This window comes from Cnephaeus nilssonii, assembly GCF_951640355.1.
Source record: "Cnephaeus nilssonii genome assembly, chromosome: 18".
In the NCBI taxonomy this organism is placed as follows: domain Eukaryota; kingdom Metazoa; phylum Chordata; class Mammalia; order Chiroptera; family Vespertilionidae; genus Cnephaeus; species Cnephaeus nilssonii.
Genome location: NC_137089.1, coordinates 3,750,437 through 3,778,078, shown reverse-complemented (window position 1 = coordinate 3,778,078; position 27,642 = coordinate 3,750,437). Strand labels below are relative to the sequence as shown.

At 59.3% G+C, this 27,642-nt stretch overlaps 2 protein-coding genes across 8 annotated transcripts in view; one reads left to right on the top strand and one right to left on the bottom strand.

Moving 5' to 3' along the window:
* Positions 1 to 27,642, top strand: part of TG (thyroglobulin) — a gene marked incomplete at its 5' end in the record, with an annotated part of 161,903 nt that overhangs the window by 95,595 nt on the left and 38,666 nt on the right. The window lies entirely within an intron of this gene.
* SLA (Src like adaptor) overlaps positions 93 to 27,642 on the bottom strand; it is a 50,495-nt gene continuing 22,945 nt past the window's right edge. For 4 of the 7 annotated variants that reach the window (XM_079796117.1, XM_079796116.1, XM_079796118.1 and 1 more), the window contains exons 2-8: positions 21,388 to 21,485; positions 13,018 to 13,117; positions 11,906 to 11,992; positions 9,548 to 9,651; positions 7,281 to 7,412; positions 2,890 to 3,022; positions 93 to 2,029 (exon numbers count right to left, since the gene is read on the bottom strand). In XM_079796117.1, coding sequence (XP_079652243.1) covers positions 1,816 to 2,029; positions 2,890 to 3,022; positions 7,281 to 7,412; positions 9,548 to 9,651; positions 11,906 to 11,992; positions 13,018 to 13,117; positions 21,388 to 21,448 — 831 coding nt within the window. In that variant the 5' untranslated portion in view covers positions 21,449 to 21,485 and the 3' untranslated portion in view covers positions 93 to 1,815. Of the gene's footprint in view, positions 2,030 to 2,889; positions 3,023 to 7,280; positions 7,413 to 9,547; positions 9,652 to 11,905; positions 11,993 to 13,017; positions 13,118 to 21,387; positions 21,658 to 24,231; positions 24,380 to 27,642 lie in introns of those variants that run through there. The other 3 variants (XM_079796120.1, XM_079796115.1, XM_079796114.1) reach the window with 3 other exon arrangements.

Genomic DNA, 27,642 nt, shown 5'->3' with positions numbered 1-27,642 from the left:
CAGTTGCACGTTGAATTGAGAATTGGGGACCCGGGGCAGCTTCTGAACAAAGCCCCCTCCTCCCAGTTCACCCAGGAAACTCACTCTCCATCCAGGGGGGTTAAATACGCATTAAGTTTATTTTAATCAGGAATAAATACATGATTTAGCAAAATGTAATGCTTCCCACTTAGAAATCCCTCGCATCCTCCCCACACGCTCCAACCACGAGAGTCACAACGGAAAAGACCACGTGGGACCCTGTGCAGACATCTGGCGGGCGGCGGCCCCGGCCTTATGTCGGCGGCAGCGCACACGGGCTACAGTCGCTTCCCAGGCCTCGGCCGGTCCCTGCGAAGCCTTTTGGGTGCAGGGAAACCCCAGATGTCTTTTGGTGTAAACAGCCCGGGCTCTGCTGATACAGAAAAGCATGAAACGCGTCGACACGTGCGGCGAGCGCAGTGACCTCAGACGTGCGGAATGCGCATGGCGGACAGACAGACGCTCGCATCGGGCAGCGAGAGGCACCCCGGCACAGGCACCGCCCCTCCCTGGCCCCTGCCAGCGGGGAGAGCGAGGCCTGGCTCCGGGCAGCCCTCCTGGCAGGGGCAGGGCCCGGGGGCGGCTGGAGACCCGGCTCCTGCTCGTGAGGCCCTGGAGCAGCGATGGAGCCAGAACTAAGCGCCTCTGACCCCCTCGTTCCCCAAGCTCAGCACTTGGATCCGTGTGCGCGCCAGACCCCTCGTAGGATAAAACACCGGACAAATGAACGCTCTAGAACTTATCAGTGGGCGACCATTCTGACCTGCTCCGCCCAGCCACGCCCTCTCTCTCCGAAGGTCCAGCTGAAACCTGGGCTCCGGGTCACCCCACGGGACCCCTGTCCCACGCAGAGCCAGGCGCCGATGTCTGCCTTGACACCCCCTTTCACGATCTCCGTTCGCACACTTTCTCTCTGTCCGCACTGCGGACCTCTGCGGGGGCCTGGGGCTCAGTCGTCTTTTTTTTTTTTCCTGACACCTCACAGAGGACAGGACACGGTGCCTCTTCGCAGCCAGGAGGGGGTCTGGGCGCGTTAATGGGGGGTCTTGGGGTTTGCCTCGAAGCTCTGTGCGGCGAAGCTGCAGCGGGATGTGGTGGAAGCTCGCGCAGTCCGCCCCGCACCAAGCGCCCCTCCCGGCAGCCTCCCCTGGCCTCTGGGCCTCGCCCTCTGCAGGCGGGGAGGCCATGTGGCCTCTGCACGTGCGGCTTTGGGACCCGAGGGGCACGCAGAGCTTCAGGGCTAATTAGGACGGTGGGTGAGCTTTAAGGGTCCCTGAGCTCCTTCGCGGGAGGAGGTGTGTGTGTACCGGAGGCCTCTGTGGACGGCTGAGAAGGTGCCGTGCCGGGGACCCCTGTGCGAACCCGGACCTTTGCCCGGACGCAGCTGTTGGCCGGTCTTCTTCCCGGCGTTTCTCCTTCGGACGTTTCCTCTGTGAGCTCAGAGGGCCGTGTGGTGGGGGCGGGCCCCACACCCTTTCATGGGAGAGAGGGGCTGTCTTCCCCGCAAACACGATGCGCACACAACATACAAGCAGGCTCTTCCGAAGCATTGCGCGATCGCGTCGCGAGTCGATGTTGGGTGATGTCCAGACCTGGCCCGACGCCAGGGAGGGTCCCTGTGTCCTGATGTGGACAGAGAAGGTGGGCGCGCTAGCTCAGGTAGCTTCCCTTGGCGTCTGGAAGACGCGAGGTTCCCGGGGACCGGGCGACCGTGCCCCCCGGCTGGACCCCAGGCGTTAGTCCAGAGTCTGCTCCCGCTGGGCACACACCGTGCGTCCGGCCGGCCGGCCCGGGCTAGTCCTCGAAGTAAGGCGGCGACGAGAAGAAGGCGCTCTTCCGCTTGCTCCCGCTGTACAGCAGGGAGATGCTCTTCTTCTTCCGGTCCAGGGGCGCGCGGCCGTCGCCGGCCAGCGACAGGTACGAGGCGATGCTCTCCCGGAGGCCGTAGCTGAAGAGGGACTCGTCCACCCCCAGTGGGTTCTCCGCGCCCTCGGGGTCCTCCTGCAGCCTGTGCATGGGAGCAAAGGGGACAGCGGGAGGGGAGCAAAGAGGGATCAGGACAAGAGAATGCGAAGAGGAAGGGACAAAAGCCCGGTTAGCATTTCTCTGGCTTATCGTTCTAATTCTGCTTCCTATAGTTCTGGCTGTGTGACCTTAGATAAGTCACTGAACCTCTCTGGACCACCATTTCCTTCAATGGCTAAAATGTCTCACGCACTGTAAATTTTAATGAATATTTTTTATGATGTTTACAAGAAAGAGCAGTTTTATTTATCTCCCAGTCAATTCTGACTTCTGATTTTTTTTTTAAATTTCCAATGGGATGTCTGGATCAGTATTTAATTGATAAGATAACCCACCAATCAATCGCCAACTACACAAACCCCTAAAATACAATAGCAGACACTCTAAATAGATCAGTGGAAAATGCTTTTCCCTTAAAAAAACAAACGATGCACTTTAGGATTTTGCTGGTGTTGGGACTTTCTGAGGGAGTCTAAAAGAATATTAAGTGATACAAGAGTTCTTAGCGTGATCCTCTCTAGGATCCTAACCATTAGGGAAGGGGAGGTGGCCTCTTTCTGCCAGAAAGTGTTCTGCTCACACTGAATGGGGCTCAGGGAATGTTTGCAGAACTGGGGGGGCTGGGACCCTGCCAGGGAGTCGCTAGGGTCGTGGCCCCCACGGCGTGAGGCCCGAGGCTGGGTCTGCCTCCCGGGGGACAGCGGGGTCCCGTGGGGTGTGCCCGCTCAGCGTGCCCACCGTCAGGTTCCAGCAGGGCCGGCTGTAACTGGCCACGGGGTTCATGTGCCAGGCGCACACGCCGGACTGGGGCTCAGACACACAGACAGGCCCCTGACTCCTCACCTGGACATCTTCCTCCAGTCCGGGGTCTTCTGGCGCATGGTGACGGGCGACTCGGAGGCCCTGACGGCCGGGGCCGCGGTGCTCTGGGTGAGGCAGGGAGTGGTCAGCACGCAGCACAGGCCGTCGGCCACCTCTGAGAACGGAGCAGACAGCGGGTCAGTGACGCAGACTCTGCAGCCAGCGCAGGCGGGGGCCCGAGGGAACATCCGGCACGGCCCCCTCAACCCTGAGTTGGGCCCATGTGCAGGGGGCTGTGGGCACCCCTGACTCCCCAGCGCTCACAGAGCAGCACTGAAGACAGCATGGCGGCTGGATACACGGGTGGGGAGAAAGGAAGACAAAAGGAACAATGACCAGAGACAGGGAAGGGAGGGCGGGGGGGGAGGGAGGGAGGGAGGGAGGGAGGGAGGGAGGGAGGGAGGGAGGGAGGGAGAAGGCGAGAGAGGGAAGTAAAGGTAGATCTCAAGAAAGATAAAAGGCACAGAAAAAGGAGAGAAACAAAGATTCAAAGCAAAAGAGAGAAAGTGGACAGAGGAAAAGGTGGGGGAACCCTCTCCCCTTTCCCTAGACACCATGCACAAGGAGAAGGAAAGGGGAGTAAACCCATCGTCCCCTCGGCTGGTGTAAGCTGTCTGAGCTCCCAGCTGCCTCCTCCGGGACCTTCAGACGCAGCGCCCCCTCGGAGGCCCTCTCCCCGCCCCTGCCCTGGTGAGAGAGCCGGAGCCTGGCTGCGCTCACACCTTCTGAGAGATGGAGGAAAGCGGGGCGTCTTCAGGGTGAGGACCCCGGGCCTGTCATGTCACAGGGGCGATGGCGGGGCCGAGGGTGCCAGGTGCTGCTGGCCCCGGCAGGGCCGGGCGGAGCCACGTCACCCATGGGTGTCTCCGCCTCCCGTCTTATCTATGGAGCCCTGCGGCGGGGGGTGGGGTGGGGTGGGGGGTCCTTGCCCCAGAACAAAAGGAAACTGTACTGAGGAGCAAACCCCGGCTCTCAGAGGGTGGTGGCCAGGATGCCCATGCCAGCGCTCAGTCTGCCCTTCACCTTGAACTTGAATGCCCACCCACACTGTCCCACACCAAGAAACTCGAGATTGGACCCTGAGGTCCAATCAAATTGGGTCAGAGGGGGCTTAATTGCATGTGAATCTGAAATAATTACCTGTCACGGGCTGGAAATTGAAACGGCCTCACAGGTGAGGGGGTGACTAGGGGTGAGGACCAAATCAGACACAGAGACCGAAGAAATCGGCGGCGGGACCCAGCCCAGGGGGCGACTTGGCGACAGTCTTTCCTTAGAGAGCTAACAGGCAGGGCGAGGAGGCAGGTTTGGCAATGAGAAAGGCAGGTGCCGTGCGCCCAGCGCTGAGCGAGGCCCGTCCTTGAGCCGCCAGCACGGTTGGGCCCATTTTCGGAATGCGGAGACTGAGGGTCCTGGGGCCAAGTCACTTGCTCAGGGTCACAGAGATGTGACCCAACCTGTCTCCTGGACTCTGAGCCAGGCTCTTGTTCTAAGAGCAGCTCGTTGCCCCTGACACGGAGGAGAGGGAAGTCCTTCCTGCCTCTGGGCTCTGGACATACTCCCCTCCTTCTCCCGTCCGTGGAAATCTCTAGAACACTCCCTCAGGCTCTCAGACCTCTCAGCTCCTGCTCGACACTCAAGGGCCCCCTGTCCCCACCGCTGGTCTCTCTGGCCCTAATTTAGACCTCATTTGTGTCCTACGCTCTCTGCTCTCTCGGTCACCACCGCACATGGAATCCTCAGATTCCAGACTTCTCACGTTGGTGCTTTCTGGGTCCTCACAACAATCCTGTAAGCGGCACTTAATCCCCATTTTATAGATGAAGAAACTGAGGCTTCCAGATGGCAGGTAACTGCCCGAGGGCCCCGGGAAGTAAGGCAAGCAGCCCGTGCAGCAGACGCCTGTGCAGACCCCTCCGGGCACAATCACGCTAACGCCGTCCCAAGGAGAAGCTGGGGGGCGGTGAAACCGGCCACGTTGCTTCAACCTTGGGGTCCCCGGGAGTCCGGGAGCATTTCAGGGTTTCAGTCCCGTTTCAGTTACTACAGGGTGGAGCAGACTGCGGCCCGTCTCCTGGTGCAGGCCCAGGAGGTGGTGGGGAAGGCCCTGCTCTGTGCCAGTGCACAGTCCTGGGTGAGCCTGCCCGGTGCACGGTCCTGGGTACTTCTGCCTGGTGCACGGTCCTGGGTACTTTTGCCTGGTGCATGGTCCTGGGTACTTTTGCCTGGTGCACAGTCCTGAGTGAGCCTGGCGGTGCATGGTCCTGAGTGAGCCTGGCGGTGCACGGTCCCGGGTGAGCCTGGCTGGTGTACAGTCCCGGGTGAGCCTGGTGGTGCACGGTCCCGGGTGAGCCTGGCTGGTGTACGGTCCCGGGTGAGCCTGGCTGGTGCACAGTCCTGAGTGAGCCTGGCTGGTGCACGGTCCCGGGTGAGCCTGGCTGGTGCACAGTCCTGAGTGAGCCTGGCTGGTGCACGGTCCCGGGTGAGCCTGGCGGTGCACGGTCCCGGGGAGCCTGGCGGTGCACGGTCCCGGGTGAGCCTGGCGGTGCACGGTCCTGGGTGAGCCTGGCCGGAAGCCTGTGGACCGCCCTGTCCGTGACATCCTGTTGGGGTGGCATCCCTCATGTTTGCCTTTGTCTATGCAAAACTTCTGGTCTGCACACCTCTGGTATGATTGTTATTAAGAGCCAATACCACAACCAATGTTTACTCATACTCGGCAGAAGTGCACCGTCTCCAGGCTCCTTCCTCTTTCATTTTTAGCCGAGCCGCTAGGTTTTCGGGTGTCACAGAAGTAATTCGTGTTATCTGTTATTTGCACCCGCCGCACGCCAGGCTGGGACGCCGCGTCCCCTCAGGGTTCGATGGTGTTGCGTGATCAACACCCCCGCGGGCGGGTCGCATCCACCTTCTGTGAGCGGGGACCTGAGTCCCGCAGAGGCCGAGGGTTTTGTCCACGGCCTCACAGAGCCCTCGAGCATCCGCGCTGGGGCCCGTGTCTCCCATGCGGCCATGCCTCCTTCACGGCTGTGCGTCCCACAGGCCAGGGGCGAGAACCCAGGCCCCTGGTCTCCTCTTTCTCCTTGAAAGGCCCTTCAAGACCCCACACCTAAAGGTCCCCAGGGGGTCAGGTCCGGCCTTCTGAACCCGGAAGGGGGGGAGGACACTAGCAAAGTGAAAGCAACCTCTCTTCTTCCCCCCCGGTGCTCAGGGAGGAGGCGGAAGGGGCAGGAGGAGCGCAGCTGTGCCTTGGAGGCGCTCTCCCCGCACTTGTGCGCACCGACCCCAGGCATCTCAGCGTCCCCCAGGAGGGAACACTCAGCATCCTTCATACACAGAGAAGAAAAGGAGCCCAGAGTCGCACAACCAGCTCAGGGTGCCCAAAGGTCTGGGATACGAGCACCAGTTCCACAGCAACTTCCAGAAACAGCCACCTTTTCACTCCTTCTCCCTTTTCCGTAAAGTAAAACCCCAGCTCCCAACCCGTCCTCCAGGCCTGTCAGTCTCACTCAGCTTTCCTGTCCCATCGCCCTCGTCAAAACCACGCTCTGTTCCCACCACCTCGGCGGATGACCCCCGTCCTGGTCAGCGTGGGCCATTCCGACCCCGCTCCTGGGTCCAGGAAGGCCACGGGAATGAGTGGTCTTTAAGAGCTCCTTGGGAAGCAGACCAGAACACGTGTGAACATGGCTTACAGGCAGAGTGAGGGAAACCAGGCGTCTGTCGGAGCAGAGTCTACTGACACTTCGTTAAGGAGGGGGTCCCTGACCGGTGTGGCTCAGTGGTTGAGCATCGACCTGTGAAGCAGGAGGTCAAGGTTCGATTCCTGGTCAGGGCACATGCCCAGCTTGTGGGCTCTATTGCCAGTAGGGGGCGTGCAGGAGGCAGCCGATAGGTGATTCCCTCTCATCATTGATGTTTCTGTCTGTCTCTCCCTCTCCCTTCCTCTCTCTGAAATCATTTTTATAAAAGCATAAAAAAGGAAGGGCTGAGGGCCCAGGAGGAGCCTGCCGTGCAGAAAAGGGGAAACGGGTGGCATTGCAGAGCAAAGCCGAGGCCTGCAGCTGCGCGGTCGGCTTGAGGAAGTGCGAGGCGCCCGTGGCTGTGAACGCGGGGGCACCGGCCTCTTTTGTTTACAGGCAGGGACGGGACGGGCGAACTCGAGATTCGCTGCGTTTTACTAGTGCTCACTCCGGGCATTGCGGGCACCCTGTCTCAGCCTGAGACTTACAGGCCCAGTGAACTGGGAACGAGCACGTGGAGAAGGCAGATGGCAGCGAGCACAGAGACCCACGGGCACCCTCGACGGAGGCCCCGCAGGGCAGTTAGCAAGGTGGGGTGTCAGGGGGGGGGTGTGTGGCAGCGTCTCTTACCAGAATAGTGGTTGACCAGGTCCTCCAGGCACTGGAAGGTGAGCCGCGGCGAGATGTAGTACCAGTTGTTGGGCAGGCGGAAGATGCGGTAGTGCTTGACCTGCCAGTGCCGCACCGAGAGCGAGTAGAAGCCTGCAGGCACAGAGGACGGGTCAGGGGCATCCCGGGGGCCCCCAGCTGAGGGCAACCGGCTATAGCCCCCCCTGCCGCTGAGGCCGAGGGGTTTTCTCAACCTGTCCCACGATGATACCCAGACACACATTCGTGTGGGGAGCAGCAGCCACGAGAACCCCATCTGCGTGGATGCGGCTCACTCTCTCTTTTAAAAAAATGCATTTTTATTGACTTCGGAGAGGCCTGTCTTTGCTCTGTGACGTTCCCACGAGGGGAGCTTCCACATCCCTCTCTGGGCCCTTGGGCTGCGCGAGGGGTTAGAGTCAGGTTGCAGCCGCAGGCCGGGACCTGGGGCACCCTTGGGTTTGGCCCGCGTACCCTCGAGCGCCTCGCCTGTGAGAGGCCTCAGGGTTATGCCCCTGTTTTCTCGCCCCAGCTCCCTCTGACCTGGGCTTGGTGTTCTCAGAAATGCGGGGAGAGGGGCAGTGAAGACATTTTTCTGGGTCTCCCCAAGAAACACGGGAACTGTGCTCTTCCCCGTCGAGCAGCATTAGGGTGACAGCACCTTACGGCTTAGGGCGAGCAGAGCCTTCGCCATGCTCCCAGGCTTGATTTGCCCGCGGGCGAAGATAGAGAACTAGACTCGGCATGTGTTCTGGGGGGTCCAGGGGTGAAAGTGTCATGGGGCACAGAGAGGGGGGCACTAGATTTTACCGAGTCGTGGCGGCTTGGGCTGGGCTGGGCTCAGCTCTCTCCCAACAACATCTCCATCAATTCTCAGAAAGGCCTGGGGAAACGGAGGCTGAGAGCCCCTGAGTGACTCGGCCGGAGGTACGCAGCTTGGCATGGCGCCCGGGACCCTGGTCCTGAGCAGACCTGAGACCAGCCTTCGGAGGGGCGTCCCTCGCTCGGCCCAGGCCCGCCCTCTGACTCGACCCAGCGTGTGCCTTTCAGTGACCTCAGTGGGGCCGGAGGCAGGGCGAGCCGGTCCAGGGGCCAGCTGTCAGCTTGTGAGAACTTTGCATGCCCGAGGGAGCGGGGCCTGCACCCCGCCCGGCCGGCCAGCTGCAGGTCTGCCTGGCAATTTCTTTATTTTTAGAGTGGTGCGCTCCCCCGCCACCCCGCCCGCCCACACCAGCTGGAGGCTCGGCTCTGGGTCCCCTGCCTCAGGGACACGGGGACATGCATCGCCTTGGCTTTGATCTTTCTCTAAAGAAATACCCGCAGAGACTGTGTGTCCTCCTCCTTGACAGCAAGGAGCCAGGAGCAGGCTGAGCACCCACAAGCGTCTTCTGTGTTTAAACAGTTATTAGCATCCTTTTCTCAGTCCGGGAGGGCCCACGGGGAGGGCCCAAGTCTCGCGTCTGCTCGCTTACGTGTGTACGTTATGTCCCTGACACCCGGAGAAGCACGTTCCTCCGGCCGATCCCACGTGATGGACAAGGGGACCTGGGCTTCGAGAGGGGACGTGGCTCCTCCATCACCCACACGGCTGGAGCTGGAACTGGGACCCCTGCTCAGAACCCCGCAGAGCCCTGCTGTGTCCTTCCCACTGAACAACTTAGTGCGTAGGGTGTAAGGAGATAATGCAAATCAGATCAGGGTATGTGCGGCGTGTATCTGTGGGTCCTGCTTCTAGAGGATTTCTGATGTCATTGCTGGGCACAGAGGGAGCTAGCACCGGGGTCTCCTGGGTAGTGAGGCCACCACAAATAAGACATTGGAGCCCCTCCACCACCCCACAGGGAGGGGTTTCTTCCCATTTCACAGCGGAGAAAACTGAGCGCAGAGACGTAGGTGACCCGCCCAGCCTCGGAGCTTGAGAGCACCGGCCAGGCCCCGCGCAGAGCCCCACTCTCTCTGCCCACATGCTGCCCACACCCGGCACCGGCCTTTCCTCTCCGTCAATGGGAAATTGCCCCGCGGGCGTCGCCAGGACCTGATACGGTCCAGGCCCCCACTGCCTGTGTCTGGGCCCCGGGCTTCCATGCTGGCCTCACCGCGGTGCGCGGGCTGCAGGGAGCTCACCGCCTCGGCCTGATGGGCGTGCTTCGTGGGAGGAGGGAAGGTGAGCCGGGCCATGAGTGAGTCAGCCAGGAGCCAAACCTGCTTGTCTGACCCGAGCGTGGGAAGGTGGGTCGGGGGGTGCTCACCTTTCTTCGTCTCGCTCTCCCGGATCATGAAGGAGCCGATCTTCGTGTCGGGCAGCTGCAGCAGCTCCTCGGCCTTGTCTCTGCCCAGCCCTTCGAACAGCCAGCTGCGGGAGGAAGGCAGTGTGAGTGCCCCGCACACCCTCCCAGAGCCAGGCGGGCTCGGAAATTAAGACCGAGGGCCAGTTCATATAGAACTGCTGGGATTAAAGACGAGGGCGACTGACTTTTCACTCCTTCCTTCCTTCCTTCCTTCCTTCCTTCCTTCCTTCCTTCCTTCCTTCCTTCCTTCCTCCCTCCCTTCCTCCCTCCCTCCCTCCCTCCCTCCCTTCCTCCTTCCTCCTTCCTTCCTTCCTTCCTTCCTTCCTTCCTTCCTTCCTTCCTTCCTTCCTTCCTCCCTCCCTCCCTCCCTCCCTCCCTCCCTCCCTCCCTCCCTTTCTTCCTTTCTTCCTTTCTTCCTTCTTTCATACTTTTAATCTTTCAAATAAAATTCCTTAGTACCTACCACATGCCAGGTATGCCATTGAATCATGAGGACAGAGATGCATAAAAAATCTTCCTTTTTAAAAAATATCTTTCTTTTTTTTTTTATTTCAGAGAGGAAGAGAGAGAAATAGAAACATCAATGATGAGAGGGAACCACTGATCGGCTGCCTCCTGCATGCCCCACACTGGGGATGGAGCCCACAACCCGGGCCTGAGCCCTGACCAGGAATGGAACAGTGACCTCCTGGTTCATAGGTTGGTGCTCAACCACTGAACCACACTGGCAGGGCTAACACATCTTTCTTATCCCGTTTCTCAGATGTCCACACTGTATTATGTGAGATACGAGCTTTCTAAAACTTGATCAGGTACCTCTTTGGTAGGGAGTTCCTTTAATGTCTGTCTCCCTTATAACCTAACTCCCGGCCCCTCCCTCGCCGCCCAGGAGGGCAGGGACTCTGTTTGTCTTCTCGGGTTTCGATTTTGGGTTTTGCTTTTGGGTTTCGTTTCTGCGCCCCGGTTGTCGAGCTTGGTGTTTATCTGTGGAGGAATGAACAGGCCCCAGGAAGAAGGAAAGACATGGTGCCTCTTTCACCAGCTCAGCAAGCCCCACTCGGCTTTCCTCACGTTTCCTCCCTGTCTCCTCTCCGGCAGCCGATGTTACTGTGCGTTACACATGGTTCTTGCTTCGTTCACTTAATGGAAAAAAGCAGTTGTACCCCAGTCACCCAGCCTCTCGTGGAGCACGCCCCTCCCCCGGGCGAGGGCACTGCTGGGTCCTCCCTGGAAGGCGCTCTGTGCCCAGAGCGGCCGGGGTCCCAGGCACGGCCCGTCCTGTCCCAGAGCAGCCTGGCCGCTCGGCCCCGAAGGAGACGCGGTGCTAGCAGCTGGCTGCTGTGTCCTCGGGAGCCATTTATTTACAAACAAGGAGCGGCGATGCAGTTTACTCATGTCCGGGGCTCCATGCGGGCTCTTGTTGTTAAGATCATGATTATGTCAACCCTGGCCTGTTTGGCTCCATGGATACAGCGTCAGCCTGCAAATTGAAGGGCCCTGGGTTCAGTTCTGGTCAAGGGCACATGCCTGGGTTGCGGGCTCGTTCCTGAGTATGGGGCATGCAGGAGGCAGCCGATCCATGATTCTCTCTCATCATTGATGTTTCTATCTCTCTCTCTCTCTCTCTGTCTCCCTTCCTCTCTGAAATCAGTAAAAATATACTTAAAAATATATATTATGTTTATGCCAGACCCGGCCAAATAGTTCACCGTCTCCTCGGTTCTGCACAATGTATAGCATGTTCACTACCTTAGTGTACGTGACAAGCATCCACCCTTTCAAGTCCTGACACGAACTTCCACTTACAAAAATGAATACAAGAAGCCAATCACAATAGCCATGTGTGAATACTGAGTGTGGGCCACAGACATTGTTAAGCCCTGGACATCGAATCCTCACATCCACCCCCCAAGACAGGGGTATTGTCTCTCTTTCGCCGAGGAGGATACTGAGGGTCAGAGTGATCCACCTGCCCACGTCACTCCATGTCAGCTCGGGCCACAGCACGAATTGTTCTTCTGGGACATCCCGTTTCCTAACCACCGTATGGCACTGCTGCGCCTGCTGTTCCGTGTTTCAAGGATCTTTATTGCATCGACGAGCTTGGGAGCTCCATTCGGCCGTGATTACATCTCACTTAAGTGGGCTAGCCCGCGGTGGCCCCGATTCTAGGAACCGGGTTAGAGCAGAAGAGGCCTTACCTTCTTCACGCCTAGTGCCCCCCTTTCCACCGCCCCAGGCGGGACTCCCTCCACGCTAGCTACAGGTCACCAGCATGAACAACGCGCTGCATGGACGCTGTCTGAGGCGGACACTCACCCATGGTAAACTCTGGCCACACATATCCCGGGGATGTAGTTCTCGCGTCCGGTGCTGAGGGAAATGGCTTTCCACCAGCCCCCTTCGCTGCAGGAACAAGAGCAGGGAGGGACGCGTCAAAGCGAATGGGCCAAACAAACGCATGAATGAACAGAGTAGTCGGATTTAACCCGGGCACGCACGTGGCGACCTTGTTCTTTAAGATCTTTCATTGGCCACGTTGACCCAAATGTCTCCATATGAAAATTTAGTTTTTAAGTACCTCCTCCCCCACCCCCCACATTCCAAGCTAATTAGGAAATCGTCCCATGTGCGGGCAACAGGCACAGAGATCGGAAGCCGCGGTTTCCAGCGGACGTTCCACCATCGGAGGCTGTTTACAAGGAAGTGCGTGCCTGATGGATGCCCTGGGGCAGAACCGTGTCTGTGGCCACGAGGACTGAATAAAAGGGGAGTAGAGCCCCTGTTTGTTCTAGAGCAGGGATGGGGAACGTCCGGACCACGGGCCGTATGAGGCCTGAGAAATCATGTGGTCTGGCCCTGCCAAGGCATGAGGGGTGCGTTAATGAAATGTTTGACCTAAGACAGCAGGCTAATGTTTAAGTCGATGAATTCGTATGGCCCCCGAATGATGTTATAAACATCTGAATGGCCCTGGGCAGAAAAAGCGTTCCCCACCCCTGTTCTGGAGACTATTTCCAACCAGGGAGAGACAACAGGATAGAGGGCAATACTGTGCGTATCATCAGAAGTTTCCCCAGACCCCTGGGTCCTCCCTCCTTCCTGGGCCTGCACTTGGGTATATTATCAACCGCGCCCGTGCTGGGGGAGCTAAGACTGATACGATAAAAGACCTCAAAAGCCACTGAGGAATTTACATTGTTATCTGGGAGGCAATGGGGAGCCACTGGAGGTTTTAGAGCCCTGGCAGCGTGGAGGGGGATGAAGCATGAAGGTCTTCTGTATGGGCCAATGTCTCACTTCACTAGAGGACCAGGGCTCGTAGGGAATTTCACAGCTACAGCTGGAACCTAACCATGGCCCCCCCAATCGAGTTCATCCTCTTTTTTTTGGGGGGGGGGGGTGTCGTAAAGGTTTGAAAGCTAACTCACTCAGAAATCACACGCAGCTTCTCCCCTCGGCGGAATATTGGGGGGCTGATGTCAGGAGATGGGTAATCGGTCAGCACGGCCAGGAAGTCGCTCTCCATTCCTGGGGAAACAGGAAAAGGCTTTGTTGGTTTGTGGGTTTTTTTTTACAAGGAGCTAGAACAAGGCCCTGGGAGGCGCGGGTGCAGGGACGAGTCCTTCTCGGGGCCTTTTCAGCTAGAGACACCTCACTTATTTTGAAGTAGCGATGTATGCAGTCGGCGCTCCTCTCTTCCGGGATGGTGGCATAGGTGCTCGAGGGAACCCTGAGGGTCAGGGAGGGCCTACCCCCATTCTCAAGCCTTCCTGGGCCTGGCTGTTCTCATCTGAGAGTAGGGACCCAGGGGCCATAAGACCCGCCTTCAGGGTCTGCCCACTGTCTACTGCTTCATGTAATCTTGAGCAAGTCCCAGCATGCCTGCTAGACCGATCTCCCACCTTTAACATGGGGCTAGTGCTTCCTCCTCCCGGGGTCCCTAGGCGATGAGATGGAAGCACGTGGCAGCCCCTTGTAAGTGAAAAGGCCTCTCCCATCACCCCTTCTTACTGTCATTGCCTTGGGGGCCCTCTCTGGGCCTTGGGGAGGTCCTGCATTTATAACATCATCGTGGTGATGATGTTGGAGGTTCGGCTACTTGAGTTCTGAGGACCCACCAGAACCGGCAAACACGAACTCCGAAACTCAGTTAAAGCGCCTCTTCTTTGTAGAACATGAGGCACGGCGTTAGGGATCTATTTAATAGGGACTTTGCGGGAGGGGGAGAGAAAAATTGAGTCCTTTTCATCGAATGTGTATGGGAAGTAATTCTGGGGGCATTGTGAGAAGGAAGGAAAGCACGCGCTCTGGGTCACATGAGTACAGCTTACTGCCCGTGAGAGATGCGGTGATAAGATATGAATTTGCTTTTTGCCAGTAAGCAAAATCTTTGTTTCACAGCCTTAGCCATTTTCTAAAAATAATATACTTTTTATTGATGTCAGGAAGGAAGGGAGACTGAGAGGGAGATAGAAACATCCATGATGAGAGAGAGTCATTGATTGTCTGCCTCCTGCAGGCCCCCTGCTGGGGATCGAGCCCGCAACCGGTCATGTGCCCTGACCAGGAATCAAACTGTGACCTCCTGGATCATAGGTCGACGCTCAACCACTGAGCAACACCGGCTGTCGAAATTTGCCTTCATGTAGGTGCAGGGTAATATTTGCGGTGGCTGACAAATCAGCAAATTTAGTAATTGTTTGCTAAGACGCTTATCACTCCATCTACTGGCGGGCCATCAGAACTCAAAATTGGGGGCAACATATTTCCTCATTTGTCGGCAGTGATTCACTGAGTGACTTCGCGGCCAGGCACGGTGGTACACAGAAAACCATGGCTCCCTGCTCTGCTGGAGCTCAGATCTAGAGAATACACAAGTAAGGAGACTCGGGAGGATCCAGCACTGGGCATGGCGGCCGGGCTGGCCCAAACTGGCCACTCTCTCGGACCCAGACACCCCCACGCTGGGACTGCTGGACGCTGCCCTGACAACTCATATGTCCTACAGCAGTGGTTGGCAAACTCATTAGTCAACAGAGCCAAATATCAACAGTACAACGATTGAAATTTCTTTTGAGAGCCAAATTTTTTAAACTTAAACTTCTTCTAACGCCACTTCTTCAAAATAGACTCGCCCAGGCCCTGGTATTTTGTGGAAGAGCCACACTCAAGGGGCCAAAGAGCCTCATGTGGCTTGCGAGCCGCGGTTTGCCGACCACGGTCCTACAGTGTCCAAGTCACAAATCCCGGACTGGCCAAGTCCAAGGAGAGCTTAGGTAACGGAATGGGTATGAAAGACAAAGGAGGGTCTGACTTGTTTATCAATTGATAGATGAATCAGAAGCAAGTTGTCATGGGGAAACAGCTCCTTGAAATGTACTGTTACTCGGGGAAACTGAGCTGCAGAGTAAACGCCTCCTGGTGTCAGATGGAAACCAAAAGTGACTCACAGCGGCCGGAGTCACCGAAAGGGGTCAGGGCTCGTGACAAGGGGACGCGGCGTCCGTTATCCGTGGCCGTGATAGAGCGTGCCATGGCCTGCGTGTGGGCACCGAGGTCCGGGCTCTGATCTCTGAGTCCTGATTGAGACTGGGAGACAGCACAACCCTCCTTCCTCGCCGTAAAAGCAAAACCGAGTAGAAACCGAAACACAAGCAAAACCCCGTCATAGAAACAACGGCTTCAAAGCCGGGAAAGCGGGCTCGGGCGGGAGAGTTTCAATTGCGCAAGAGCACAGGTGAGCTTCCTGTGGTATTTCCCGCACCAGCTCATCGTCGCCGGGAACTCTCTCCCCGGGCCTTTACCTAACGGCGTTGGCCTTCGCCTGGCCCTTGGAAGAGCTCGGCCCCCCGGCGCCTTATCACCAGCATCGGAAAAACCGAAGACGCGCTGGAGAAGGTGCTGGCGTTAGGTTAGCTCTGACCGAAGAGTGGTGGTTCCGAACGCAATCCGATGCCAGGGTCCCGCCTGTGTCACCCCCGAGCTCTGGTCCCTGCAGTGGAATAAGTGCAACTAGGACAGTGGTCGGCAAACTTATCAGTCAACAGAGGCAAATATCAACAGGACAACGATTGAAATTTCTTTGGAGAGCCACATTTTTTAAACTTAAACTTCTTCTAACGCCACTTCTTCAAAATAGACTCGCCCAGGCCGTGGTAGTTTGTGGAAGAGCCACACTCAAGGGGCCAAAGAGCCGCATGTGGCTCGCGAGCCGCAGTTTGCCGACCACTGAACTAGGACATTTAAATTTGCTCCTGAAGTTCAAGTGTATTGTCAGGTACTGGCCCACCCCCACCTCCCCGGCTATATGGAGAGCCCAGCGTTCGAATTAAATGAGATTAAGGAGTGTCCTGGAGAAGGGGGTGCCGAGGAAGGCGGAAGGAACATTGCAGACGTAAGATAAGGAAACAAATTACGGGGCGAAATCGGCGCCAGGCCTGCAAAGAGAATCCCGGGGAGGGTTTTCAGAAGCGCGAATGGCCTTGGGGGTCAACCAGACCTGCCTTCAAGCCGGCCTCCGCCATCAGAGCTCTGAGCCGGGGAAGAGGTTGCTTACCGCATCTGTCTGCGGGCAAAGCTGGCAGGTATCAACACTGCCTCCCGTGACTGGGTCGGGACCCAGGAGCCTGCCTGCTCAGTCAGGGGCAGCTGGTACCACGTCTGTGCGATGGGACGGGGTTCTCATTCAATAACCCCAAACCCACCTCGGGCAAGAGCATCCCACGTTTTCTAACGCCTCTGAGCTGCGTAAATTTGAAAATATTCTCATCTGCCCAAAACAAACTCCATTTGGTGAGAACAGAAGACGAAATTCAAAAGAACAAATGTTTGCGGAGAGCCCAGCTCAGAAATGAGTCAGACTGAACAGCATGCGCAAACGTGTGAAAATAGGAAATGAATCCAGAGACGACGGAAGCCCGGGCAGAACTCGCCGGCCACAGATGTGACTTGGCCATAGAGGACAGGCCCCTTTTTACTGCCTTATCCTCCCTTAAAGTATCGCCACTTTTTTTTTTTTTTTTTTAACGCTGAAAACCTTTTAGTAGCTCTCCTTTATAAGCATCGAGCAGACCCGGGCGTCCGTCACATCAGACGCTCCACACGGAACATGTATTCTGATGTTAAGGGGGGGAAACCGAGGCGGGGCTGGTTGGAGCAGCACGGCCAGGGGCGATGAGGGCGGTTTCCAAGGCCATGGCCATGGCACGGCCGCGTGGCTCCCCTCGGCAGGTGATTGCCAGGTTCCCCAGGGGATCGCTTGGTCCTCACCGGGTTGGGACAAGTTATTAAAATGAGGCTCTGAGATGGCACGGCGGCTCGGGGTGGTTGGTGGGCCAGGAGCTAACCCCAGCGGTTTCAGTTTCTGCTTAGACATCCTTTCTTTACAAAATATATTTAGATTTATTTCAGCGAGGAAGGGAGAAGGGGAGAGAGAGAGAAACATCCATGATGAGAGAGAATCATGGATCGGCTGCCTCCTGCATGCCCCCTACTGGATATTGAGCCCCTACAAGGGCATGTGCCCTTGACCAGAATTGAACCTGGGACCCTTCAGTCTGCAGGCCAATGCTCTATCCACTGAGCCACACCAGCTAGGGCTGCTTATACATCCTGAGTCACGTCCAAGTTCATGGCCTCCGGAGGGGGTCAAAGCAGGCCTTGCTTTTCGTCCCTTTTACAGGAAATACATATACATACAACTAGCCAATCAGACAGGGCTGGGCACACTGGCCTGACAGAAGGTCCTCCCAGTCCTGGGGGTCCCCACAGAGCACAGGTTGCGCCCGTGGATCCATATTGTGGGCTGGGAGGGAGACGCCGTGGCCCAGGCCTTGTGTCTCTCTCTGTCCGATGGGCACCTGGGCGCTGAGCAGCCCCTGAGGCTCTGAGATGCTGCTGGGGCGTGGAGACTCCCCTGAGACCACACCGCCGGGAAGGTGAGTGCCGGTCCCGGACCAGGTGACACCAGCAGGGAATCGGCTCCGCCTCCTCCACCAGCTGGGTCACAGCCCGGTACCACCTGCCCCGCTGCTTACTGAGGAATGTGTTTCTCCATGTCAGCCCACTTAGAACATCGTTAGTCCCCTTCCGAGCGGTGCAGACCGCTGCGTCTGATGGGCTAGATCTTGTCCTATGGCAGCCACGGATTGTCCAACAAAGGGTGTGCGGTCGTGTCCCACCTCAGCCCGTCTCCTGGGCCAGCAGTGGGTCCCGGCAAAGGTCTGTGCAGGTTCCTGCCTGGGGCACCCCTCCCAGGGGCCCTTGCATGTCGGGGACCATGCCCTTCCCCACTCCAGAGAGCACCCACCCCTCCACGCAGGCCTGTCCTGGTCCTCTCGGGGCCTGTGATGTTGGGGGGAGGGAGGGACTCAGGCCACCAGCTGTCCCCTTCTGAGCTGCATGGCCTCAGGCATGTAGCTGAACCTTCTTGTGTTTCGGCTTCCTCCAAGTGCAGATGATGATAATGCTGGTTCTGTGCTGGGCCGTCTCGAGAATGAAGCCTTGATATGTGTAAAGCACGCGGAATCGTGTCTGGCACCAACTAATTATTTCCATTTCACAAATGAGGACAGGGAACCCCATGGAGACCCACTGAGGTAGCTCACTTCTGGTCCCTTGTGTGTGTGTGTGTGTGCGCGCGCGTGTGTGTGTGCGCGTGTGTGCGTGTGTGTGCGTGTGTGTGTGTGTGTGTGTGTGTGTGTGTGTTCAGGCAGGACTGAAAGCCAGCTCTGTGCTCTGAAAGCTCTGAGTGCAAAATGCCGGGGGGTGGGGTGAGGGGGGCGGTAAGGGGCTTGTAAGCAGTTAGGTGCGTTGCTCCCGCCCACCATCACTGGATTCTGATGAGCAGGTCTTGGGGGGGACGGGCAGGAACTGCATTTGATGACTTCCCAGGGGCATGCGGCAGGTGGGCGGGAGACCCTCACTGAGAGGTGCCAGACTGGGTCTGAGACTTCCTGCCCCTCTCTCCCTCCCCCAGCCCCACCCACCCCTTTTTCCACCAGGGCAGGGCCTGGGCGCTATGTAAATGCGCCACTTAGCATTGTTTCCATCCTCGCAGAGGGGTCTGTGGGAGCTCACTTCAGATCAGGGCGATGAGGCAGGAAGTGAACAGGGGGAAGATCTCGCGATGCGACCGAGTCCTCTCTTAGGGTGGCAATGTGCCGTCTCCCCAGGCCACGGCGTGCCCGGGGCCTTGATCAGTCTGCGCCGCCTGTGTGTGACCCAGAGCAGGGGCGGAACGTGTGCGCCATCGCAGAGAAGGGGAGCTCTGTGGCGTGATTTGAAAACAAGCCGTCGACTCCCCGGTTCTGGCACTTGAAACCTTTTGGGGGGATGGCCATTCCACACAGCCTCGCGTAACCAGATAACTAACTCCAAGCAGAGTTTATAAACAGCGCCCTCCCCCACACGCATCAGGAGGCTCTGGGCGCCGTGCTGAGGGGAGGATTGGTCCGATCTCTGAGAGCTGAGTCCCGCCTGTGGGAGGCTGAGGGGCCCCCCTCAGGTCACGCCACTCCTGGGGACAATGCCAGAATCTCAGCGAGGTCACCAGCCTCTGAGATGGCCCGACTTCCCTCAGTCCTGCTGCCTCTGGGACGCGGTGGCTCTTTCTCTGGGAATGAGGCTCATCGGGAGTGTCCTGCGCAGCTCCGGGCCGGGGAAGCAGGTGGGCACAGCCAGCCCCGGCTTGGGGGAGGCACGGGCGCCCGGAAGCTCAGAAAATGCCTTTGTCTGGAAGCCCGCAGTCGGCCCCCTGTGGGGTCTTTGGTGCTCGGCTCTCCACCGCTCAGGCTAACCGCACGGCAGCCCCGAGGTGATGTGTGCGCACCGAGGCAGCCCCCCGCGCCACCTCCGGCCTCGGAGACTCCCCGTGTGAGTCAGCCGGAGTGTGAGGAGGTGCGTGTTCCCTGAAAGCCCGCGCCCTCCTGCCTTTGGACGAACGCTAATGAATGCAGTGTCGCGCACCTCTTCCCCTCCCTCATCCTCGGAGGTGTCAGAGAAAAGAGGAAATCGAGCCAGGGCCGCTCTCGGGGGGACTTTTCAGGGGTGGGGGGATGGAAAAGCCAGCCGCCCGCCCTTGATGTGGTTGCCTGGGTTACAAACCGGGCACGACCTGGGGAATTCTCTACCCGGGGGGGTGGAGGGCTGGGGAGACCCCTGTACCTCCTTTCTGGAGGTGACCACCCACCCACACAGTGGAAAAAGAGAAACTTATTTCACGGCGATTTGCATCTCAGAGATGAAGGCAAATGAGCCCGTCTTTGGAGGCCCCTGTTTTCATGGGGTTTGCTCAAGCGTGCGGCCCCTGGGTCCCAGGGTGCGTGGTGACACGACAGATGGATTGGGGGGGGGGGGGTGCCTCCTGGGCTGGCCGGAGCCTCTGCGTTACAGTGACTGTTCCTAGCAGTGGCCGTGACCTGGGAGGAAGTGCGACCTGAGCTGTTTGGGGAAGTCAGGAGGAGGAAGCCGGCGTTCCCAGCAGCAGCCTGAGCTCTGCATGGGAGGCAGGGCCGCTGCTCGGGCCCGGTGCACACACTCTGCTCCACCCTGTCACGTGGCCCCAGCTTTGTCCCAGGGACGGTGCTTTTCCCCTCTTAGGTTGGCGGGGGACAATCACCCGGCTAGAAAGGAGGGCCCCCAGAATGGCCTGCATCTGACTCGAGTGGGGAGCAGGGTCTCCATGGGCAGGGATGCCTGGGGAGCCGGGGGGCCGTGTAGCACGTGGGTGCCTGCACTGTGGAAGAAGTGAGAAGGCTGCCTTTTGAAGGGGTCATGGACGTCATGGAATGAGCAGGAGGCCGAGGCAGGGCAGGGGCCTGGCCGTGTCCACGCTCACGTTGGGCTGAGGTGGGGCAGACATTCCAGGGGCACCTGTGCCGTGGCCTTTGCCCAGCGCCGCGATGCAGGGGGGCACGGGGAACCAGGTGCGGCCACCCCTGTGATAGAGGGAGGCCAGGTCTGAGTGCTGAGATGGAAAATGGGAGGCGGAAGTGTCCCGAGGTCTCCAGGGACCGACCCTGGGGTCACGGATGGATGGCCTGGCCCCCTGACCATCCCTTCCCCAGCTATAGAGGACGCACACCGTGTGCCCCGACGCCCTGCCGAGGGAGGAAGCCAGGCTGCCAGAGGCGCCGGCACCGTGAGCCCGAGACGCCGGCCTTACTCTCAGCCGTGGCTCTTGGAGCCCAGCTCCCCCAGGCAGCGCTGGAAAAGCTGGCTCCTGTCACCCCTGATTCACCTGGGACCTGGTGCCCTCCCCCCGGAGCGCCTGACCCTGGCAATCCTACCGATGGGACACGGAATTCCTTTACTCTCAGGAAGATTCCCCAGGGCCAGCATCTGGCTTCATCAAGTTACACCCCCAAAAAGGGGCAGAGCGCGGGAATACGCATCATGTGCCCATGATAATATGATACCCGTGAAGGTATGGCACGGCTGGCAGGGCATATGGTGAGCGAGGGCCTGGGTTTCAGAATCAGACCAGCCCGGGTGGGACGTCTGAGTCCACAAACATCTCTCACCCGCTTTGTGGGCCTCCGCGTTCTCCACCTACAGAGTCAAGGGAGGGAACCAGCCCTTCTCGAAGATGCCAGCACATCGGCCCCCTCCGGGGCGCCCCTGCCCCGTCTCCTTTACATTTAACGTTAACGACAAGCAAAGCGAGAGAGACGGGATCAGGGACTCCTAGGGACCCGGTGCCCTGTTTCAACCACGGACCAGCATCCCCCATCCCCCCGTCCGCGCCCCGGGCACTCCCGGGAGAGAGTTCAGCATCGCCCCCAGGAAGCCGGACTTACCGTCTGAGCAGGGCGGAGGCCTCTCTGGCGGCGCCGGGGCGGATCGCATGCTGTTTCCCATCTCTCTGGCTCCCCGGGCTGCGGAGGACGCGCGGAGCCTGCGGCACAGGGGGTACACACGGAGAGTCAGCCACGCGCCCAGCCCTCGGGGTGCAGAGTGACCCAGTTTAGGGTACATCGCGCCTCATGCGCCAGGCAGCCCGCTTCTGGAAAGGTGGCTGTTTTTACGCGGCGACGAGATTCGTGAATGTTGGTTACGCGGATGCAGCGCGAGCCCTTTTATCAAGGGAATGACAGAGAGAAACCACAGAGAGGGAAGTTGCTGCAAATGCTGTTGGTGGCGAAAGTTTCCATTCCCCGCACCCCGGGGTGGCAGAAAGCTGCCGGGCTGTTTGTGTGAGAGGCTGGGGGTGTCACGTGGCCGCAGGGCCTCGCCTCTCCTGAGCCCTGGCCCCGGCTCCCGGGCACCGGGGCAGAGCTGCGCACACGGGGGCTGCTGTACCCCCAAAGGGCCCCGGGGAGGGCACCTCTGCCTTCGCCCCCCTCTTCTGCGTGCGTTTCTCAGCGTGCTCTCGTGCCCAACAAACAGGAAACAGGGAACACTTCACACTAGGACTCTTGAAAAAACTGTTTTTCAATGACAGCTGAGGTACAATAGCATGTCAGGTTCAGGTGTACGGCGTGGTGCTTAGACATTTACCAACCTTACGAAGGGGTCCCCCTGGTAACACACATAGTTGTCGCACTGTGATTGACTGTATTCCCTACGCGGTGCTTTACACCCCGGGGGATGTTTTTATACCCGGCGATGCGTTAATCCCGTCCCCCTTTTCACCAGCCCCCAATCCCCCGCCCCTCTGGCGACCACCGGTTCGTTCTCTGTGTGTAGAGTTCCTTTTGGTTTTGTTGGTTCATTTTGTCCTTGAGATCCCGCCTGTCGGTGAAGTCATACGCTGCGTGCCTTTCTCGTCTGACTTATCTAACTTAGCATCATACCTAGGGCCATCCATGTTGCGGCAAAGGCAGTATGTCGTTCTTTTTTATGGCTGGGTAATATTCCGTTGCATAGATTTCACGGTAAATATCTCACTGTGTGTTTTTAAACTATTATTGTCAAGTTCCTGCACCCTAATCCCCCTAACCGCCCTAACCCCATTGTTCAGTGAAGGAAGCTGCATCTCAGGGAGGGTCAGGGACTTGTCTAAGGTCACACAGCATGTAACCATGGCGCTGGGCTTTAGACCCCACATGCTAAGTCTCCGGTGTGTTCCGTGTGGCTCGGGCTCTGGCTCAGAACATGCGAGCTAGGCGACCTTGGGCACATTGATGGCCTCTTCCTGCCTGATGGGGAATAATAATAAAATGGCCTTGGGTTGTGGCTGCAACATGAGCAGATAAAGCAGGTGAGACGCTTCAGAGCGTGGAAATCCAGGCCAGTTGCTGCCACTTAGAGTGCCTGTCCCGATTGTCCTGATGATTGTACGCGTGTTCGCCCTGTGGGCCCTCCTACGAGGACTTTAGAAAGGGACTGAGATGACTGCGGAGTAAACTTCCCCCCGCTGCCTGAAGCGCCGAGACCACGCCCTGGAGCGTGCCTGTCTCCTGGGGACAGAGAGGAGAATCGAGGGGGCAGGTCCCAGGACCAGGACCTTGTGCTGCGTCCTGTTCCTTGTCCGCAGTTCAGGATCAAGGCCTCAGGAGTCTGAAAGGGCCCAGAAGTCAGCCAACCCAGCCCCCCAGGCCTTAAATCCCTCCTCTGCGCATTGCACCTGCAGGTTCTAGAACACTCTACGCTCTCAGAGCAAGGCCTTCAGAGGGCCAGGGAGGCCTGCACCACTTCCTAACTGTGTGGGGAGGAAGGGAGAGGCGGTTCCCTGGTATGTTCCCCGTGCCTTCCTGGAGCCCAGCAGTCAGCCCCGGCCCTCAGCCTCCCACCGTCACTGCCAAGGCCGTTGGGCTGCTGGAGGGAGTTCCCAGGACTGGCTGGGGGGGGAGCTCCCAGGACCAGCTGCGGGGGGAGCTCCCAGGACCGGCTGAGGGGGAGGAGCCCCCAGGACCGGCTGAGGGGGGAGCTCCCAGGACAGGCTGTGGGGCGAGCTCCCAGGACTGGCTGGGGGGGGGGAGCTCCCAGGACCAGCTGAGGGGGGGGGGAGCTCCCAGGACCAGCTGAGGGGGAGCTCCCAGGACCGGCTGGGGGGGAGCTCCCAGGACCGGCTGAGGGGGGAGCTCCCAGGACCGGCTGAGGGGGGAGCTCCCAGGACCGGCTGAGGGGGAGCTCCCAGGACCAGCTGAGGGGGGAGCTCCCAGGACCAGCTGCGGGGGGAGCTCCCAGGACCAGTTGCGGCAGGGTGGGGGTGGGGGGTGAATTCAGGGCAGTCCTGTAGAGATGACCCTGAACCGTGGGTGGGCCTCCCTTTCACTCTCTCTCGTGTCCCCACATTGCAGAGCACAGCACGGTCACCCACTCTCCTGACAATGTCCCTCTGTGTCCTGCAGTCGGAACACGGGGTCAAGGACCAGCAGAGACAGGGGTTGTGCCTTTAACCCTCACCCAGTGCCCATCGCCCCAGGCTTCCCAGGGCCGGTCCCTCAGCCTGTCTTCCCTTCCCTCCCGCTCCACGTCCTCCTCCGTCCTCCTCCGGGTCACTTCCAGCCCATCCCTCCCTTCACATCCCGCCTCCAGCAAGCCGCTCAGGAAAAGTCTTGGTCACCAGCACAACTGAATCCTAACTGCACACCCGCCCCCCCCCCCAATAACCTCCTTAATTCCCAAACATTCCTGGGTGTTTTGGGGGGATTCATGGAATCCAGTACAGGAAATTTTAGAAAAGCTTTGAAACTCACATTTTTCAGATGGGAACACGGGGGACCCTCCAAGCAGAGACACATACCCAACGTCTCCAGGTGAGGAGGGTGCAGTGGGTCCCGGTGCCCGGGTTCTTCTCCCGTTACCCTCGCCCTCTCCCTGCCTCCGCGGGCGGCGGGCCTGCAGGCCGGGCCGGGCCGGGCTCCACGCCCACCGCCGTGCACGCTGGTCCGGAAAACCCGTCGGCTTCCCCGGCCCCGTCGTGGTCTGCTCACCGGTTCCCCTCGCCCAGGAAGGAGTTAACGCCTCCGAAAGAGGCGGTTATCGTAGGAGAGTGAAAAGTGTCCCAGGAGTGAGAGCCGGCTCTCCCTGATGCAATGGCTGCACCGTCTGATTTAATCGGTGGCGGTTCTATGCAGGAGCTGGAGGTGGGAGAGGGTGGGAGAGGGTGTGAGACGTAATTGCTTCTAGGAACGGCGAGGAGAGGGCAAGAGAGAAATGAGTTCATCAGCGTCGGCGCCAGCAGTTCCTGATTCTCTCTCCCTCCTCCTGGTGACGGCCGAGGGCCAGACCAGAGCCGGTCCTGCCTCTGACCTCGCACCCTAGTCCGTGGACCAGCGCTCTGCTCTCTTCCTTGTGTGATCTTGGGCCTCCATTGACTCCTCTACAGAATGAGATGTGTGTGTGTGTGTGGGGGGGGGGGGGGAAGATGCTCTCCAAAGAGAGAGCCCCTTAATTCGAGCAATCAAGACTCGGTGGCTTTTTGTAATTCTGAATAAGAGAAAAGACCCCCCTCGCTTTGCTAGGCCGTCCCATTAGACAGAACGCAAGCCTCATCTTTCTGCTCTTCGGGATGCAGGGAGGGCACCGCCTTCCGGGGGGCCGTCAGCAGATGCCATTGCGTTTAACCTCCCAGCATCCCTGGAGGCCGAGGTTCCTCCGTGACCGTGACCTTCCCTTCCCGGTGGAGGTCAGGCGGTCAGCTCAGCAGCCCACGCTCCCAGAGCTGGGACCCCGCGGAGCAGGGGTGCGGGGGGCACACCTACCTCTCCGACTTCGGGACCCACGTCCTTCCCCGGGCCGAGCGCTGTCCCCTCGGGGAGGAAGGACGCTCACGGGGAGCTCTGGCCGGGAAGGGGCCGGCGGCCACTGGCGGGGACTCGGGCAGGGAGAGGCCACAGGCGGGGAGTTGCCGGCAGGAATGTGGGACGCGCCTGCCCCGCTGGGTTTCTGTGGGAGCCGCGGGGGGGTGGGGGGGGGGGGCTTGCATCGTGTGCTCGGCGTCACCTTGTACACACGGGGTCGGGCTTCTCGGGACCTTCGATCCCGGGCCGCGTCCGCTCTGTGCTCCTAAGAGCCAGGCCGCGCTGTCGGAATGGAAGGGCGCCCGAACCCCTTCTTGTGTGTGAAGGGGGGGGGGGGCAGAGGAGCCCAGCCCAGGGAGGCAGGCCTGGACTCCAGTAGAACCAGGCAGCGTGGAATAAGGAAATCTGCTTAGGGGTTCAGCCCTCCCGTCAGCCTTGGAATCTCTTCCACGAAGCGTGGGAGCTCCGAGCCTATTCCCAGGACCCGCTTCTAAGGTGGGAGCCATGCCATGAGCGGGAAAACCCGCTCACCGTTCACCGTCACCGAACCGGCGGCCACCAGGCAGCCAGAACCACGCCGTCTGGCGATGGGCCCTCCTCCAGGCCGGGCTCCGGGCTCAGCACACTATCGCTGCCACACTGGGCCGCTCACAGCTCCGCGTCACGGGCGAGACCGAGGAAGTGCCTTGTCCCAGGTGGTGGGACTCAGAGGGGCGGCTGGGTCCCCGCCAGGTCTGCCCGACCCGCCTGTGCCCTCAGCCTCCCTGAGACTCTGCCCTCTGCTTTCCTGCCCCCGGGTCCCGTCTAAGGAGGCCACAGAAGTGGTCTGTACCGGCCCTCAGAGCAGACGGGGGGCTGTAAACTTCTGGGTGAAACTGCTACGAGGAGCACAGGGGTCCCCCGGGCCTGCTGGCTGTCAGGGGGCGATGTTGAAAGCCAGGTCTGGGATCGGGGCCCAGAGAGGCCAGTGCAGGCCGCTCAGATCTGAGCTGCCGTGGCCGGTCTTAGGTGGCCTGGGTCCTCAAAGGGCAGCAGGGAGCCCGGCCGGCCGGCGTGGCTCAGTGGTTGAGCGTCGACCTATGAACCAGGAGGTCACGGTTCGATTCCCGGTCAGGGCACATGCCTGGGTTGCGGGCTCGATCCCCGGTGTGGGGCGTGCAGGAGGCAGCCGATCCATGATTCTCTCTCATCGTTGATGTTTCTATCTCTCTCTCCCTTCCTCTCTGAAATCAACAAAAACATATATATTTTTAAAAGGCAGCAGGGGATCGTAGGGACTGTGCCATAGCATCATGTTAAAGAACCCTTAATACTGCGGGGGTGGGGCGGGGTGGGATGGAAGAGAAACTAGCTGTGCTCCTTCCATCCCATTTAAAGTTCTGTAAAGCTTTAATGCATCGACGTAGAAAATATTCAAGGAAGCTATTTCCAAGATGTCTCCGAGGCTTCTCTGGGTAGCGATTTTAAGGATGACTTACTGATTTATTTTTCACACCTTTCCGGAATCTCCAGATTCTCTCCCGCATCTTACAATCATGAGCAGAACGTGGCAAGAACAAGGGAGCCTCAAAAGGGGGGGGAGAAGGGGTTTAAGCAGGCCAGGCTGAGTCCAGGTTCCAGCCCGACCCCACTGGCTGTGTGTCCTGTGGCAAGTGACTGCACTTCTCTGAGCCTCGATTTTTCAAACCCACAAATGTGAGGTGTGAGCACATGCCCCGCGGGACTGTGCGGGGCCTTACATTGCAGGTTGTATCCAACGTGGAGGTGCGTTTGGTGAGATAGGATCGCCGAAATGTTACCAAAGCCCGAGTCCTTGGGAGATCGGGCGGGCTGCTCCCTCCCTGTGCAGGCTGAGCAGACCCGGCCCTCCTGGGCCTCAGGGCCTCCACTACGATGGGGAAGGTCGGCCTTGTGAACGTGCTGCTTCAGCTCTCCCTGCTCCTCCGGGACCCGTACCCGCTCCCCGCCCTGTGGACCTGGGACGCGCCCGGGGCTGCCTGCCGTCTGGCACGGCACCAGGCGCAGGAGGCGCTGGGACGGGGGCTCCACATCTGTTGGTTCCCCTGCCAGGGATCGTGCAGGATTTCCGGGGGCCCCCCACCACATCCTGACCTCGCTCGGCAGGTGTGTCTGCCCCGTGACCCACATTGCTCCCTGCTCGCCTCCGGGCAGGTGCAGCCACAGGCCCGCCGCTGCCCCGCCCAGTCCTTCCCCGTCCCGCCAGGGAGGCCGCTGGCAGCGCAGGACTGCGGGGAGCAGGCAGCCAGGTCAGGGGGACCCCCCACCCGCCGCCGCCTCCGGCCTGACTCAGAGCCCGGGCTCCAGAGCCGCGTGGAGGAGGCCTTGGGACTCGCTCATCCGGGT